Source organism: Tachysurus fulvidraco, chromosome 21 (genome assembly GCF_022655615.1).
Source record: "Tachysurus fulvidraco isolate hzauxx_2018 chromosome 21, HZAU_PFXX_2.0, whole genome shotgun sequence".
Taxonomy (NCBI): domain Eukaryota; kingdom Metazoa; phylum Chordata; class Actinopteri; order Siluriformes; family Bagridae; genus Tachysurus; species Tachysurus fulvidraco.
The window spans coordinates 14,270,748-14,289,301 of record NC_062538.1 but is presented as its reverse complement, the minus strand read 5'-3'; the positions used below and the strand labels follow the sequence as shown (position 1 = coordinate 14,289,301).

General features: G+C 38.7%; 1 protein-coding gene across 3 annotated transcripts in view; it reads right to left on the bottom strand.

Moving 5' to 3' along the window:
- ppp1r26 (protein phosphatase 1, regulatory subunit 26) overlaps positions 1–18,554 on the bottom strand; it is a 20,335-nt gene continuing 1,781 nt past the window's right edge. For 2 of the 3 annotated variants that reach the window (XM_047805463.1, XM_027152897.2), the window contains exons 2-4: positions 15,065–18,432; positions 4,975–5,071; positions 1–364 (exon numbers count right to left, since the gene is read on the bottom strand). In XM_047805463.1, coding sequence (XP_047661419.1) covers positions 290–364; positions 4,975–5,071; positions 15,065–18,369 — 3,477 coding nt within the window. In that variant the 5' untranslated portion in view covers positions 18,370–18,432 and the 3' untranslated portion in view covers positions 1–289. The remainder of the gene's footprint in view (positions 365–4,974; positions 5,072–15,064; positions 18,433–18,554) is intronic. The other variant, XM_047805464.1, reaches the window with a different exon arrangement.

Below are 18,554 nucleotides of genomic sequence, written 5' to 3'. Positions count from 1 at the left end.
TTCAATGAACGAGATTTTTTTTTTACTGAAATAAACATTTTTTCAAAATAAAACAATGATTTGTAACACCCACTGCATCAACTTCTTTTAAAACACAACACTGTTCAAAGTAAAGAAATATAAATCATCATGGTCAGAACACCACTGCATACTTAACAAAATATTTACACAGCCAAGTAATTGAAAATCAACTAAAAAATAAACTGTAAAAAAGGAACGCATAAACAGTATAACTACCACAAAATGGTACGGTAGCACATCTCTCAGAGTATCTCTCATGTATGAATCATCATAAGCTCTTCATCGTTGCACTGCTGAACACAAACTGCAGTTTCCTTCTTGCAGCTTTCAGTACACTGCATCTCTGTAACATATACATACAGACACTCAGACCTATCATATTGTTTTGAATTATGTACATTTTACATTAGCGGCTCAGTAATTTTAAGTAAAGATTTATTGCTATGCAGCCACAATCAAAAGGCTATTATAACACACAGTGCAGCTATATAATATACCTTTATTATACATCATTATAGCACCGCTGAACATCATTATAGCATCTTTTTCTGCTCGAATGTTGTTCAATTTTCCATTACAATTACTGTATCTTAAGATCATAAACTCAGCTTAACTCACACTTTCAGACTTTTGGTGACTGCCCTCAATCTCCTGAATGCATAGGCATAAACTACATGCAACTAACAAGTGATTGATCTTTACACTGCTTGAAATAAACCAAACCAGCTCTTAATAACCAAGATAAACAAAGGTGTCTGTCTTTAAATATGCATTAAATTATTTTTTACTGTTTTTATATACATTCCTTAAATGGTGCTACCATACCATTTTGTGGTAGTTATAATGTTAATGCATTCCTTTTTACATTTAAGAAATGTATATAAAAACAGTCACTTATCCTATTGCAACTTATAATCTGAAATGTCTTCAGTTAGTTCGTGCATAATGACAATGTACACTGGAAAAAAGCATTTTTTAAAATTATACATAGTTATATACATGTGTAATTGTATTGGTTAAAATCCCATTCCAGGTCTATTATGCTGATATACTATAATAATAAAATAATAACCTCCGCTCGATTGGAATTGAATTGTACTACATTTTGGTGCATAGCTGTGGAGATTTGCCAATTCAGACACAAGAGCATTATAATGGCCAGGCACTGAGGTACGGAAAGAAGGCATGGGTGCAGTGTTCCAGTTCATACCAAAAGGTGTTCAGTGGGGTTGAGCTAAGGGCATTGTGCAAGCCATTCAAATTCTTCTACATTTGTCTTGTCAAACAATGCCTTCATGGACCTTGCATTGTGAACAGATGCACTGTCATCATAAAACACGTTGGGCCTCGTAATTCCTGTGGAAATATGCTAGACAATTGTATGTTCCTCATTTGTGGAAGCAGTACGAGGAAGAACCACATATCGGCATGAGTGTCAGGTGCTCACATACTGGCCATATAGTGTAACTTGGCACATTATCTTTATAGGATTTTGACATGAACCAAAGGTCAATTTTTAGAAATCTTAAAAGATTTAGCTGCACTTGATATCACAAGTTCTTCTCAGTGATACACAATTGACCCTGAATGGTCACTATGTTTACAGGCAGGATTGAGCATACTCAAGCATCCAACACTTCGACTGAGGGTCCCTGAGGGCGTCTGTCTACCACCCCCAGATGAACAGGCTGGCCGACCGTCTCAACAGCATGCTGAAACATGGGTAGACAAGAAAGGGAAGAACTGAGACCTTCTCACATACTTCCTCTTTGCTGCCCAAGAGACTCTGCAAGCATCCATAAGCTTTTCGCTCTTTGAGCTCCTCTTTAGATGGCAACCTCAAGGACTGCTGGACTTGGTCTGCTAAGTGTGGTAGAAGCATTCTGCTCACTTATTGAATATGTCCATAGCTTCAAGGGCGAATCAAGTGAGTGGCCCCAATCATAAGGGAGTATATAGAGAAGGTGCAAAGAGACCAGGAACGAGTCCGCAATCAACCAGCACAACCCCAACATTTCCGGCTGAACAATCAGGTGCCCTTCTGCCAAATTCTGCTTGCTAGTTGTTCACCTGCTGGCAGGGCCTGTACACAGTCCTCAAGAAGCTTGTTAAGCATGTAAGGCACCATTAATCTCCTAAAATGTATAGGACCATCCTCTTCTGTGTCTGCATTCACTGGTCCACCATGAGATTAAAACCCCTCTGGGAGTAATCTCTGCCATCTTCTGCCAAGCCTTTGAAGGGGAAGAGCATCTGATCCTCTACATAAGTTGAAAGCTGAATCCTGCCAAAAGGAAATGCCCTGCCATGGGCTGAGAGGCTCTGATGAATGAAGATGAGGTACTACAGTGGCATGAAAATGTTTGGGCACCCCAGGTCAAAATTTCTGTTTATGTGAACAGTTAAGCAAGTGGAATATGAAATGATCTTCAAAAGGCATAAAGATTTAAAAAACAAATTTTTTTAAATTTCATCTTCTACATTTTCAAAATGACAGAAGAGGAAAAAGGCCCGCAGCAACTTGGTAGACGCAGTGGTCAGCCAAGGAAACTTAATGTAGCTGATGAAAGTCACATCATGGTTACTGCCCTTTGACCAAGGAAAATGTCCAACAGAGCCATCAGCAAAGAACTGGCAGAAACCAGTTACACAGGACACAGGTACACCCATCTATTGTCCGGTGAAGTGGTCTTCATGGAAGAATTGTGGCCAAAAATCCATACCTCTGACATAGAAACGATGCTAAGGTGCAGGTGCTCTGGACTGATGAGATAAACAATTGAAATATTTGGCTTTAGATGGAGGCAGGTTTTTTGCTTAAGGGCTGGAGTCGAATGCCCACACTGGGCCGAGTCTCCAGAGGAGCAGGGGGAAAATGAAAAAAGGGGGTATAACCAGCTGGGGAGAAAAAAACAGTATCTCACAGAAGTCTGTACACCACTCACATTTTTCTAATGTTTTATTATATATTTTCATGTGACAACACTGAACAAATAACACTTTGCTACAATGTACAGTAGTGAGTGTACAGCTTGTATAACTGTGTAAATTTGCTGTCCCCTCAAAACACACAGCCATTAATGTCTAAACCACTGGCCACAAAAGTGAGTTCACTCCTAAGTGAAAATGTCCAAATTGGGCCCAATTAGCTATTTTCTCTCCCCGGTGTTATGTGACTCGTTAGTGTTACAAGGTCTCAGGTGTGAATGGGGAGCATGTGTGTTAAATTTGGTATTATTGCTCTCACTCTCACTGGAAGTTCAACATGGCACCTCATGGCAAAGAATTCTCTGGGGATCTGAAAAAAAGAATTGCTGATCTGCATAAAGATGGTGTAGGCTATAAGAAGATTGCCAAGACCCGGAAACTGAGCTGCAGCATGGTGGCCAAGACCATACATCAGTTTAACAGGACAGGTTCCACTCAGAACAGGCTTCGCCATGGTTGACCAAAGAAGTTGAATGCACATGGTCAGTGCCATATCCAGAAGTTGTGTTTGGGAATTAGACATATGAATGGGTGGGGTGAAGGGGTGGGGGTGCCAGCCTGTCAGTGCTCAGACCAGAAGGAAGCCTCTTCTAAAGATGATGCACAAGAAAGCCCACAAACAGTTTGCTGAAGACAAGCAGACTAAGGACATAGATTACTGAAGCCATGTCCTGCGGTCTGATGAGACCAAGATAAACTTATTTTTTTCAGATAGTGTTAAGCGTGTGTGGCAACAACCAGGTGAGGAGTACAAAGACGAGTGTGTCTTGCCTACCGACAAGCATGGTGGTGGTAGGGTCAGGGGCTGCATGAGTGCTGCCGACACTGAGGAGCTACAGTTCATTGAGGGAACCATGAATGCCAACATGTACTGTAACATACTTAAGCAGAGCATGATCCCCTCCCTTTGGAGACTGAGCTGCATGGCAGTATTCCAACATGCTAACCACCCCAAACACACCTCAAAGATGACCACTGCCTTGCTAAAGAAGCTGTGGGTAAAAATGATGGACTGGCCAAGCATGTCTCCAGACCTAAAGCCTATTGAGTTTCTGTGGGGCCTTCTCAAACGTGAGGTGGAGGAGTGCGAGGTCTCTAACATCCACCAGCTCTGTGATGTCATCATGGAGGAGTGGAAGATGACTTTAGTGGCAACCTGTGATGCTCTGGTGAACTCCAAGCCCAAGAGGGTTAAGGCAGTGTTGGAAAATAGTGGTGGACAAACAAAATATTAACACTTTGGGCCCAATTTGGACATGTTCACTTAGGGGTTTACTCACTTTTGTGGCCATGATCTCAAAATCGTTGAATCTGTCTGAGATTAAATCAAGAAATAGAGGGATTTGAGGCAATCTACATCCACAGAATATCTGTAGTTAGTTCAACTGCTGAGTTCCTCCAAAAACTGTGCAAGTATACCTAGAAGAATTGATGCTGACCAATGGTAGTCATAGCAAATATTGATTTGATTTAGATTTTTCTTCTGTTCTTTTACTTTGATATACCTTAGAATTTTATCAACACAACAAATGTTTTCACAAAGTGCAGACTCTTTACTGTGTTATTTTATATACTCTGTTATATTCCTAAAACATTTTAGGAATTTGGGTTTTACCTACTATTTTAAAATGTTAATCAGTTTTCTAAATTGTTTCTAAACAGTTTTCTAAATATGTTCAAACATAATGGGAATACTTTATTGAAAAAAGGTCAGAGTAATAGTAATGGTTAAGAAATCAAATGGTTTTGGATATATCATTCAGACAGAAATTACATAAAATACCAGTCCAATAGGCTTGGAAGAAAATGATAGAAAATCATTAGGCTTATGTTAAGAAAACTTAATTGAATTAAAGTTTTTCATTTCAGTGTTAAGACCTAGCTTGTTTCCATATAAAGTCACTGTTTGAGTGAAAGGGCAGCTTAGCCTTATTTACTTTCAAGACAGACTACAAATAATAGTACCTGCTTATTGTGTCTGAATTTCTGGCTCCTTTCCTCTGAGTTAAGGGCAATGTAGGGACTGAGAAGCACACCTGGATCAATACAGGTGGACCAAGATCTGGTGGAGCAACACAAACAAATGCACACATATGCATATACATGGTGGGTATACTAATGGATCCATCAGTAAATGTTCAAAATGAAACAAATTAAAGGAATACTACACAGCCATATAAACATTAAACAAACATTAAACCATGACTATCTGATTTTATGTAAACAATTTGTTGGGGAGGTGGTAGGGCTGGTCGATAAAACAATAACGATATGTATCGCGATAGACACGTGATCGATAGCGATATAAAATGTGCTCGATAAGACGTTCGATATTTTTTATTCTTCGTCAGAAGAAAAATGAAGTTGCGAAGCAAGTTTGGTTGCATTCACAAAAGCGTTCACTCTCTGGTAACCTTGGGGAGTGACACTCTAACAGCCAATCATGTAACAGTATCATGTTTGGTTGCACCATATCGTTGTCTCGTGCTGGTGTTGGATTCCTCTTCAGTAACCGGCGACTGATAAGCAGAAAATGAGCGCCGCAGCGAGCGAGGAAATTGTAAATAAAAGAGGAAAAGTCAGCTCGCCAGTATGGCAGTTGTTTGGATATTATAACTAGGCCTGAAACGATTCCTCGAGTAACTCGATTACAAAAATTCATTTTAAAGCTCACGTCAAGTTCTTGTGCAATTATTTTGTGTGTCTGTGTGTGTGTGACGCGCTTACGTAAAAGTGGAAGGAGGCGTGAGGAGTTAGCAGTCTTTTGATTTGAGTGCGTGTGCGGGCTGCAAAATGGAAGGGTGCGATAACAATGTCAATGAGCAAAGAGAAGAAACAAACAGGAGACAGAAAATGTCCAAGTTTTGGGACACTATTAGAGTGTCTGTTTTCAGCAGCAGGAAACATTTCTTCAAAGCGCAGGGCAAGCCTCTATTCTGAGCATGTTGATACCTTTTTTCGTTGCAATCACATGCTCCTTTAAAGACTTTTAAAGCACACATGTTGAGAGAGAGAGAGAGAGAGAGAGAGAGAGAGAGAGAGAGAGAGAGAGAGAGACTTTGATATTCTGATTAATATATATGTATATGCTTAAAGCACTCGGTGTAAAACCATGCATGGCATCTAGGTCCAAGTTACTGTCCATGTTTTTTGCTTCTTAAAAACCACAATGCATTCCAAATTAGACAGTAAAGGTTTGTTATGGCTGATCTGTAGATTTTGAATCTTTTAGTTCTGAAAGTTAAGTTGCATGACTTAAAGGCAATTTTTTTTTATTATTATTACTATTTGTAATGTATGCCTTAGTTTTGATACTTTAAAAAGTAATTTGAAAAAAATTATTTTTTTGTTTTTGCATCTCAGAAAAGGGTTCATTTAAAACCCAGAATGTATGACACTTAAATGTACTTAATTCTTCTCAGTCAACTTTGACATTGTTAACAATACAAGAAACAATGGTTATCTAAATGTTTATTTTTGATAGAAAATATTGTTGTATGCATTGCATACTATGCATTTAAGAAATATAAGTTCATTTTTCTAAAAAAGAAAACCAATTAGTTATTCATTTAATGAGACCCATCTTATTTTCTCTTGTGTTTTTAACTTTGCTCTGTAATTAAGCAAAAATACATTTTATCCGATCACTCGATTAATTGATGAAATTTTATTAATCGATGAAATTTTTGGTAGAATAGGCAATTTCTAAAATATTCGATAGCTACAGCCCTAAATATAAGTCTACAAAAATAAGTATGATTAGAGTAAGAATAAATCGAGTTACTTTTTCAGATTTCTGCAGGTTTTATATTTCAAACAATGTTACTGTAGTGTATCAGGTTTGTGTTTTATATTACAGATGTATCTCAGTCTACCTCAGTTTTATTTCTGTTTACAAAACACTGCACATATTTTACACACTTTATTCACCAGAAGATTAACAGCTAGTGAACTTCCTCGCACTAAACTTGCACTAAATTCTCAGGTATATTTAACACTTTGTACTATTTTATTACACCTTATTTAGCATTTCTTACATTTCCTTTAATTTTGCACCTTAAATGTTAAGAGATAATTGTTAAGTGTTCATTGTGACTTTAGACCCATGTTTACATTTTATTTATTTGAGTTTTCCTGGTTGTTGCCATTTCTTTCTTAATAACTGAAGGGATTATGATGAGAGGAAGGTTAAGCTTAAAATAAAAATGTTTAAATGTAATATATTTTTCTCCTGGTCCTTATTTTAAATGGGTCATAAAGTTCAATATATATCGATATCGACCGATATGAAACACTGATATCGTGATACAGTTTTCGGCCATATCGCCCAGCCCTAGGAGGTGGGGGGCGGTGTTGGCCAAAATTACTCCACTGACCAATTATATGTTCCTGTTTTGAGGGGTCTCACAGCTACAATGGCCAAACCAATTAGTCCTGCTATTTCCTTGACCAAGGAACTACCTTGAACCTTCAAGATGAAGCTGGAAATGGTTATAAAAACCAGCAAAATGCTGAACCATCCTAAGAATATTGTGTAAGCCATTATAATAAACCAAAAAATGTTGATCACAGGTGAGAATAGTCTGTCCAAGCGTCCAGATATGACACTGAATGAGTTCAAATAACCTGTGCAGACCTCATCATCAACAGCTTTTCACATATCTGTCCTATATCAGAGAATAGGAAAAAATTGTCACTTCTGAGAAAGGCTAAAAGCTTCACTTCTTGTTGGCATGAAGGCATGTGACATGAGCTTTTCAAAAAAGATTTTGAGCCATTTGATCTGGAGCAGACCAAATACAGCTGGGTAACACAAGTCATATAATCAAAAAAGTTGTGGAAGCATTGTTCACTTTTCAGCAGAAGTAAAACCTTTTTATCATCATGGACAACATGGATATACAGATGTGAGAAAAAGTGTTGGCCCCCTTCCTCATTATTTATATTTTTGCATGTTTGTCTCACTTTAAAGTTTTAGATCATCAAACAAATTTAAATATTAGTCAAAGATAACACAAGAAAACACAACATACAATTTTGAAGGTGTTCATTATTAAGGGAAAACAAAATCCAGACCCACATAGCCCTGTGTGAAAAAGTGTTTGTCCTCCCTGTTAAAACATAACATAACTGTGGTTTATCTCACCTGAGTTCAATTTCTCTAGAAACACCCAGGCCTGATTACTGCCACACCGGTTTGTAATCAAGAAATCACTTAAAGGCACGGTGCACAATCTCTGAAAGCCAATGTTGACATTTGAAATCACCTAAACAAACACACCCCTAACCCAAATGAGTCTCACCCCTGTTTTGATAGCTCTGCCCCACACATACATATGCAACCTAGGCAACTAATATGGTGGAACCTGCTGGGGCAGCTGGCCGAGGGTATATTTTTATCAATAACTGAACTCAATGAGTAATACTATGGTACTACAGGTCAAATGTGTTTTTGTAGTACTGTGTGTTGTACCGTGAAAGTTTTAGCTCAGTTTCACGCGGAAGACGACGTTCAACACCTAGAACCCGAGGCAGAGGTAACGTTAGAGGCAGAGGTCTTAAAGTTGCTGCGGATACACACCTGGAAACAGAAGACTTGGAGCGTGTGCACATGATGCAGGCTCAAAGACTTGCAGTCAATCTTTCAATCGCTTTCGGCTAATGTCAGAAATGCGCACTGAACACTCTCTCTATTGCATATTGAAAAGACACCCCTTTCGGCTAATTGGCTACATGTTTGTTTTGTTAGTTGGCCCGACTCAGTTTTCTGCAGCATTTTTGAAACCGTGCACCGCTCCTTTAAATAAGACCTGACTGACAAAGTGAAGTAGACCAAAAGATCCTCAAACACTACACATCATGCATAGATCCAAAGATATTCAGGAAAAAATGAGAAGGAATGTAATTGAGATCTATTAGATTGGAAAAGGTTATAAAGCCATTTCTAAAGCTTTGGGACTCCAGCAAACAACAGTAAGATCCATTATCCACAAATGTCAAAAACATGGAACAGTGGTGAACCTTCTCAGGAGTGGCTGGCTAACCAAAATTACACCTAGAGCGTAGCATCGACTCATCCAAGATTAAAAAGTGGTTTATGCTCGAAAACCCAATAATGTGGCTGAATTACAACAATTCTGCAAAGATGAGTGTACCAAAATTCCTCCACAGTGCTGTAACAGACTCATTACAGTTACAACAAACGCTTGATTGCAGTTCTTGCTGCTAAGGGTGGTCCAACCAGTTATTAGGTTTAGGGGGCAAACATGTTTTTACACAGGGCCATGTAGGTTTGTATTTTCCCTTAATAATTCAAATCTTGATTTAAAAACTGCATTTTGTGTTTACTTGTTATCTTTGACTAATATTTAAATTTGTTTGATCTGAAACATTAAAGTGTGACAAACATGCAAAAAAATAAATAAATCAGGAAGAGGAAAACACTTTTTCACACCACTGTAGATAGCTCCTCCTTTTGACAACCCCATGTATAGAGTGAAAACTTACATCCCATCAAGATAATGACTTAAGGCACAGGGCAAGAACACAAAACCATGACCTAAACCCTAAACTACTGTCCATCAACACTCTCACCTTCATAAATAAAAATTGTGTTGAGGAAATGAGAGAAATGCCCAAATCAAAATGTGAAACACTCATACAGACATTGAAGACAACTCACTGCTTTAACTGCAAAAGGACAATACACTAAGTACTGACTACTCACTATATATATTTCTGAGCTGTCAAAGATGTTATCTCTGACACGATCTAATCTGTACCATCTTATTAACTCACTATCATTATTAAATATTGTATGCAATGACTATCGCCCAGTAGCCCTAACCTCAATAATGATGAGGTGCTTTGAGAGCCTGGTCAGATCCTTCATCACTTCTTCACTATTCGATACCCTGGACTCCCTACTGTTTGCATACCCTCCCAACCACTCCACTGAGGAAGTTACTGCACACCCAGCAATATATATCACACATGGACATCAGAAAGAGAATGTTAAAATGCTGTTTGTAGACTATTCTCTCCATATTCATCTCTAAGTTGGAGGTCTTGGGACTTAACCAAACCATATGTTCGATGGATCTCCAACTGCCTGACTAACAGACCACAAACAGTATGGGTTGGCAAACATTTCTCATCCTCTCTCACAATCAGCACTGGTGCCCCCAGAGTTGTGTGAGCACTGAGCCCCCCTAGTGTAGTCACTGTACACATACAACTGCATGGCCACTCCCGACTCCACCACTATCACCAAGATTGCTGACGACACAGTTGTGGTGGGCCTGATCCTCAACAACGATAAGAGGGCCTACCTGTTTCTGGACTGCTCAACAAATACCATAGTTGGACATTTGTTCATTTCACACTTGCACTACATTCAAATCCTGCACTTTACCAGTTATACATGTCCATATACTGTTTCCTTTATGTCCGTTCTCATGTACATCACTGCATTACACTATCTATGTTTCTGATTGTATTTTCTTTCTCTATATTTTCACATTGTATTTTATTTTTATACATTTGTTTCATAAATATATTTATATTTTATATACTTTCCTTGATTTTATTTATATATATATATATATATATATATATATATATATATATATATATATATATATATATATATATATATAAAATTTCCTCTTATGTTGTATTCACATGTGCCTTATAATATTGGCTATTTTTTTGGACAGTCGTACAAAGCATTTCACTACATGACGTACTGTGTATGATTGTGTACGTGACAAATAAAATTTTAATTAAAATGAGAAGAAATTCAAGAACGTGGTCTCCATTCCTATCTATGGCATTTTACAGAATTTAAGAGATTTGCTGGTAATGGGTAGAAACACTCTGTGAGGGCTAAGGAAAATGGCCAGATTGATTTGAGCTGCCAGGAAAGATATAATAACACAGACAATCATGTCTTACACAAAAAGGTACAAAAAGCATAATTGGGTTCTACTCCTTTCAAGCAAAGAACATGAATCTCCTGGTCTTCAACTGTCCAGGTACAGTGAATCTGTGCCCACAAGAGGCCCAGATGCTTGTTCTTGGCTGGTACCTGATGTTATTCTGCTGTTGTAGTTCATCAGTGTTATTCACTTCCCCTGTCAGAGCCCAGAAGCAGGTGAGCTAACCAATAAGAGCATATGACTGAACCATGAAGTGATTCCTTCCCTGCACGCATGAATGCTCAAAAAAATTCATAGCAAAAACATTGTGACTTTACATAATTCAGTGCAAAAACAGGACACTTCAGCTAAAGGATGTTCATCAACTTGTCACAGATTCATAAGCACCTTACCTGCATAGTCAAAACAAACTGTATGGGGAGCATGTACTGTCTAAGCACATGATATCAGTAGGTTTAAAGAATCCAAAAAGTATGACTATAATGCTAATAATGCAGCTCTAGTCACAGGCAAATGTTTGAGCATCACTGTTTATTACATTTTTAAGACACTTGGTGTATCTGGCCTATGGCCTGTAAGCTGGACAAAAAAGCTCAGTTTAATGCAAAAACAGTAAAAGGTGACAACCCAGAAGAGTCTCCTTCACATGTACAAAATGAAAATAAATAAACTTTTCATTGTAAAATGCACAAACAAAAACATTTGACACACAAAATGATAGCAAAATCCCCTTACACCTTGAATTATTATCTCTCTCTATATTCATATATCAACAACAAATGCTCTGGTCTCAGATTTGTGTTCACTCATACTTGTGTATTCTTGGACCTATCCTGCACACACTGTGATATAATTTCTCCCACACACTATGCCAAGAAGCTGGGAAGGTAGTCTGTTCTAATCCCCAGAGATTAATGTAGTTAAGATCCTGTTCTAACTTTTCTTCAACTAAAGAAAATGCCTACTTTGAAACTAGCTGTTATGAGACAACCTATGATTGCAGAAACTGGTATATCACAGGAGTCCTTTCTGGGTCCTGGTTTCTGGGTACATATTCACATTTCTGCTTAAAGTCAGTCTGATAGGATCAGACTACATTTACACCTACCTGAAATCTGATCACAGTGTGCACCTGATGACCTGTGAATGCTTGACTACCAATTGCAATGCTTGCCTTGTGCGTTTCCATATTTATAATATTGTGAAATGGCAGCTAATAATAAGCAAGAAATGTATATTCACACAGCATACATGCAGCTGTTGAATTAAATGAATGAATAACTAAACGGATAAGGGCAGAGATCAGAAACAAATAAGTATGACAAAAACAAATAATTATGACAGAAGGTTGGGGCTAACACAAGCAAATCTGTAAACAGCTTAGCGGAAAAAAAAACGACTCCCTCTCTGCACGCTAGTAAACTTTTCAAGTATGTTAGTATACATTTTTGTGTGTTAAAAAAAAAAAGAAGAAAATTGGTATGGGAAGAAAAGGTTACACATTATAGACACATATCAAATCCTTTCCAGCAAGATCCTTTGTGATTCACTGATCAAATGTGACAAAATACCTGTACTGTATGAAAATATTTCTACATACATAGAATGTAAAAGGAACATTCATTCATTATTATTTTCAGTCATTCTGGTCAAACATGCTAGATCCAGATACGCTCACATCTAAGGTTTGGGTACAAACACTCAAATGCCGCAATCCACTAAACCAGTACAGTTTAGAGCTGATTGTACTTTTTGTATACACAGGTCTTTGTAATGTACATTTGGCCCAGGTGACAAAGAAGTGATCAGATAAGCGGATTTTATACATAGAAATAGTGAGATTTAATTCATGCTGAAATGGCTTCAATAGAACCACTGAAATGTAAAAAAAAAAAAAAAAAAAAAAAAACTGAATACAGAAACCCAAGGCTGAATTAGAAATATTCATTTAGATCTTCTCCATGTATGTGAAATCATGTAATGGTAGGTGAGAAATAAGACGGCCAAATGAAAGAAAGTGCTCGGTTATAACTGGTTTTAAGTGATCTAAATGAACGTGTCCTCTAGTTGTATAAATATATAAATGAACAAAACATGACAGCTTACAGTTCATCTGAACAGCAATTAAACAGCATGTTTTTTGTTTATGTGATAGTAGCCAAGTTTCCATTTAAGCAGCTTATGGCACCATCATGTGGTATGGAGATACACTGACTGATTTTAAATTGCACTAAAGAAAGGGAATACAACAAGTAAATCCTTTACCCCAGTATTTTGAAGGATGGTATGTTAATATAGAAATGTTGACCCCAACAAAGTTTACTATCATACTTAGCTGACAGTGTAAGAAGAGTTAAAGTGCTGAGGTAGAAATATATTTTACTTTCTCTGCATCGACCGCAATGGTTCTCAGGGCGTTCATTAACGGCTTAATAAATACTGAGATATAATGTGTTATAGAAGTCAACAAGCATGTGCAATGCAGAGGGGGCTACCAAAATGAATGACTAATATAGCATCTTATGGGTATAGAAAGACACTTATATAGGCATGATCGTAGCACAGCCAGTTGATTCAGGTTCAAGCTCTTCATTTTAGCTTATGCTATATCAGGTGCATGTCAGACCTGCAAAAACATCAGTGTTTTCAGACTTGGGGGTTCTCCGGGTGAAGGCCAGAGAAACTGATGCATTGTAGAAGATTAGAAAGGTGAGATGATTATGAATCTAAATGAGCTAAACCTCAGCCCTGCATGCAGAATTTGTAGTATTTAATTTTGTGCTAAAAGATTCTTACCAGAATAAGTAGGTTTTTTTTTTCAAACACGTGTTTGTTAGAACGTTTACATTTTTTGCCCCAATTCTTTTACCACTATAACCATATAAGAAGTGTTCAAGAAGAACTGCTCTTTATTCTGCATTTTAAAAAAAATCAATTTATGGTAAGTGAAACAAAACATAAAATATCACTTTTATATATTTTATGAATGACAGTATGATGGAGTAATTCTAACCAATGCCCCTTTTAACAACGAAATATCTGAAACAACATGGATAGAAAGGGGTTGGAATAAAGCACACAAAACATTTTCTGGATTAATTTTGAATGATGGCTGAGCAAATGGAATTTCTAGGGTGCAAGTGAGAGAACAACAGAGATCTCTACTGTATTATATCAGCATATGACCCACCTTAATACAAACTATGGAGAGAGTGCAAGGATGGAGTGCTAATGTGAACTTTCACCTGTACAGAGCCAACATGGACCCAAAGCTTTTATTCCAAACAGAAATTCAAAATCCTCAATTATCAGGTTATAGAGCTGGGTGCAAACTGACATTTTACCACTATTAATCTTCTTGCAAAACTTTATATTGTCTATATTTGCTCTACAGGTCAAGATGAGGACAATCCTGCAGGCACTTGTATTAAGAGCTACACCATTCAAAAGGTCTTTGTCTCACTGGGCAGAAAATAAGCAAAAAAAAAAACCTTAGAAAGAATCACATTCTGGTCACCCATTAAATGTCACCCTTTTGGAGCACTGGTCAAGTGATGGTTTGTTCACCATTCTTTGCTACTCTATCTGCTTGCCTGAGGGAGGTTTATTTAATGGCATTTTGTTTTGAAGCATAAATACGTTACTCTATGTGAATTACATAACTAGATGGATATTTAAATAGGATATTTAAACAATCATTGAAGACAAATATTTTAGCTACAAGATGTACTTATTTTAATAAATAACTCCTAAGGCAAATTTTGATCTGACTGATCCATTTGTTAAAACCCCGCTCCAGTCCAATGAACAGAATTAACAAATTACATACACCAAGAATGAAGAATGTACATGTGTACATGATGCTTCCACTAAATAGGGTCAAGATGAATGAGAGCTTTTATCTGAAAAACACACGAATGTAAACAATGAATCCTAATTATCACCATTACTGTGCTAAAACATAGCAGTAATTTTTCATATACCCAAACACTCTGAAGTATTCGAGGCCAAAAGGAATACTGTAGATGGAAAGACATGCACAGGGTCTATGCTGGCTCTTTGCAGGTTGTGTCAGATGGAGAGGAAAGAAAAAGAGAGAGAGGGCCTGTACTCACTGGCTGCATTGCTGCTGTCTCCTATCTGTCTTCTCTTCACCTGAGTCTACATCTGTCTCATCTATGCACCTTTCCGACTCTTCCTCTTTCCCTTCACTGGTTTTTCTGGTATCTTTCTGTGTATTTCTAAGCTGCAGGTGAGTGGACTTGTGAGCTGACAGAGCTACAACTGAGGGCTGATCTCTGCGCAGGTGGACCAAGCTAGCACCTGCACGTGGCTGGGATATGGCAAGGGGTAGAGGGACGCATGAAAGGTGAGAGGGGTAATGAGGCAGGTGCCTAGATAGGTGTGCAGGGTTTGAGGATGCATGTCTGGTGTTAGAGGTCAGATTAGGAGGTTGGTCCCATTGTCCTTTCCTTTCCCAACTGTACAGATCGATTGAATCGGACCTGCTCTCAGCAGGACCTTCCTGGCAATCTTTCTTGGCAACCATAAGAGTCTGTGAAGAGGAACTAAGAAAGTGTTTTTCTATTGGAGGGGGAGAGGGACACACAGTGCTAATAGCCTCTATAAGAGGAATTCTACTCCTGTTCTGCAAACTGCTTGACAGGTCTTCTGTAGATTTTTCCCTTGCTGAACCTATACTGCAGTGATCATGCTTCATCAGAAACAGGTTCTGGTGCTGTGCAGCACTCTTGGGATCCTGTGGATCAGTTACATTAATAACGAGTGTTTCAGAATCTGTTCTGTCTGTGAACTTTCCTGTTACTTTTTGAGCCCAGTCTTTGTCAGTTTCTAAGCTGATATCCTTGCACTCATGCAAAGTTCTCTCATGCAACTGATCACCCTTACTGTCCTCTTCCAAAGTGCAGCAGCTGGCAAATGATGAAGGTGGTCCCTTAATGTTCAGGGGAATGCCCTGTGTTTGCTCTTTCTGACTTAGGTCCATGCTCAATGAAGATCTTGGAAGATCAGAAGACTTTGTATAAAGCTGCTCTATTTTAACATTTTTCTCTCCAATTGTATTGAAGGCAGTTTCTTCTGCACCTGCAGCATTATCCTGCTTCTGGGTAGTCACTGATGTAGAAGACCCTTTTGCTTTCTCAGCCAAGAACCGACGAATCTCTTGCTCAATGCTGTCATCGCTGTCCACTGAGCTGCTCTCCTCATCAACATGTGTAGATTGGACTCCATAGACTGCCATCTTGAATCCAGAGCCCTGAGCTTCCTTTGTGGAGATTTTAGGATTTTTGCTATTTTTCTGTGACTTCAAACATTTAGGTTGAGCTCCTTTGTCCTGTCTGGATATGCTCATCAGCCCTTTGCTGCTTTTTATAACACCAGGTTTCACAGATGCAAGAACCAAATTTTGTTCCTTGACAGATTTGTGTTTTCTCAAGGTGTCCGTACCTGGTTGGATGGGTTTCTGGCTCTTTCGTGCCTTAAGTTTCATGTCCCTGACTTTCTTTTTCACCTTTTTCTTCGTCTTGAGCAAATCTTTAATTGCTGCATCAAGATCCTCATCACTGTCCAAAGAGCTACTCTTTTCACTGCTGTAGTTCCTCTCAGAGCCAAAAAAATACTCTGAGGGACTGGTTCCAAGGCTAGAAACCTTGTTTATGGATGTGAATCCTTCTGTAATGCTGTGATGGGGAGAGCAATGTGCATAGTCACTATTCTTTACAATATTTGAGCTACAAGTGTGCCATGTAACAGGAGAGAAATCACTCTGGGTTTGGGGTTTGGGTTGAGGCTCCTCTTTCAATGTATTACCAGAAATTCCTTGTTTACAATTTATGCCATCTTCTTCTTTCCGTTTCCTTTTACGTGAAAAGGAGAGCCTTAGTGCTTTGCTCTGATCCTCCTCCACCTTAATCTGTTGAGGAGCTTTAGTGGCTATGGATACTCCAGGGTAGTCAGTTGTGGATGCCTGTTCATGCAACTTTGCTTTATGCTCCAGAAATTTACGAATCTCTTGCTCAATTCCATCCTCACTGTCCACAGAGCTCTCATCACTTTTTTCAAATTGCTGCAGTGAAACACCAGTGGGAAGGAAAGATGCAGTCTCTGTTGTCGGGGTACTGGCCAGCTCCAAGTTGGGCTCAAATGCTGAAGGCATGACAGTTTTGGAGATGTCCAAGATGGCCTCAGCACACATCAGCTCAGCAGTGGTGTTGACCGTGAGTGTAGAATGAATTTGCCGTCCAATATTTGGCTCTTCACCTCTAGTGGAGCACAATGAATCTCCACCTGCCACCATACAACATGTAGGCAGCATGCTGAAAGAGAGGCCTACAGGTTTAGGAGAGGCACACTTAATTTCTTTAGGTTCCACTGCATTTTTCTTTCTGTTCTTCTTCTTAGCTAGTTTTTTAAGAGGCTTAACAGCAATGTGATCATCCATCAAACAACTTTGCTTTGGGTGAGGTTTGTGTTCCTTTTCCTTTTGCCTTTCCTGTTGGTAGTTTCTTATTGCCTCTTCAATGCCATCATCACTACTAGAGTCCAGCACTTCCTTCAGCTGAACACACCTCAAGCCCTCATGACGCTCCTTCTCTTTTTGCTGAAACTTCTGTATGGCTTCTTCAATCCCATCATCACTGCTTGAATCCATTAAATCTTCCTCTTTAATTTTGAGTGAATGTGAAGTACAATCCACTTGTGGCAAACAGGAAGATGTTCCAGAGGAAGATGGAGCTTTTGCAGGCAAATCTTTAAAGGCTCCTGTTTTTCCAAACGGGGTCTCTTTGATCGTTTTCTTCTTTTTCTTCGAGCCTCCCAATGGCTGGATTCCTTTTGAACCTTTCAGGGTAGTGTTGCTACTAGTTAGCACCTTGGTGGAATGTATGACCTGTTTAGGTGCATCTGCCATACAATTTTCTTCCTCTTGAACTTTCGTTATCTGTATTGGGTCCTCCACCGGCTCCCTTTTATGCTTTTGGTCCACTTTTTCTTTCAGGTACTCCTGAATGGCCTCCTCAATCCCTCGATCTACAGAATCATCGCTATCTGAACCTTCAGTGGCATCAGAGCCAAATGCATGAAGCTTACTGCTGTCTGTCGCTGCTCGTCGAGTCCTTGCTAGCGTGTCCAAGTGACAAGACTTCTGGCCACCACATGATGGCTTGGGCAGGTTGAGGGCAGACTGAGCACTAGAGTTGACCTCATTGTTCATATCTGAGGACTGTGTGCTGCAAAGGCTGTCAATGATCATCTGGACTTTGTGCGGGATGGGGGTTCCGCTAGAAGATACAAAGTCACTGTCTGAAGCACTATCATTGAAGCAAAGTGGCAGGCTCAAGCTCTTACCGGACCTCCATTCTGAGTGAACTGCCACCACAGGAGGAACCGTTTTCAGAAACATTATAGAAGGACAGAAGAGGAGGAAGGTGTTGCCTGGAACCTCTATCTGTGACCTCGTAACATTCTAAAAAAGAGAAAAACAAAAAAAAATGTTCTAATTAAAAAACACATTTTCATTTGTTATAGCATTCAACATATTCATATTTTAAATTTTACTTTTGGAACTTTTGTCTGGTCACTCAATGC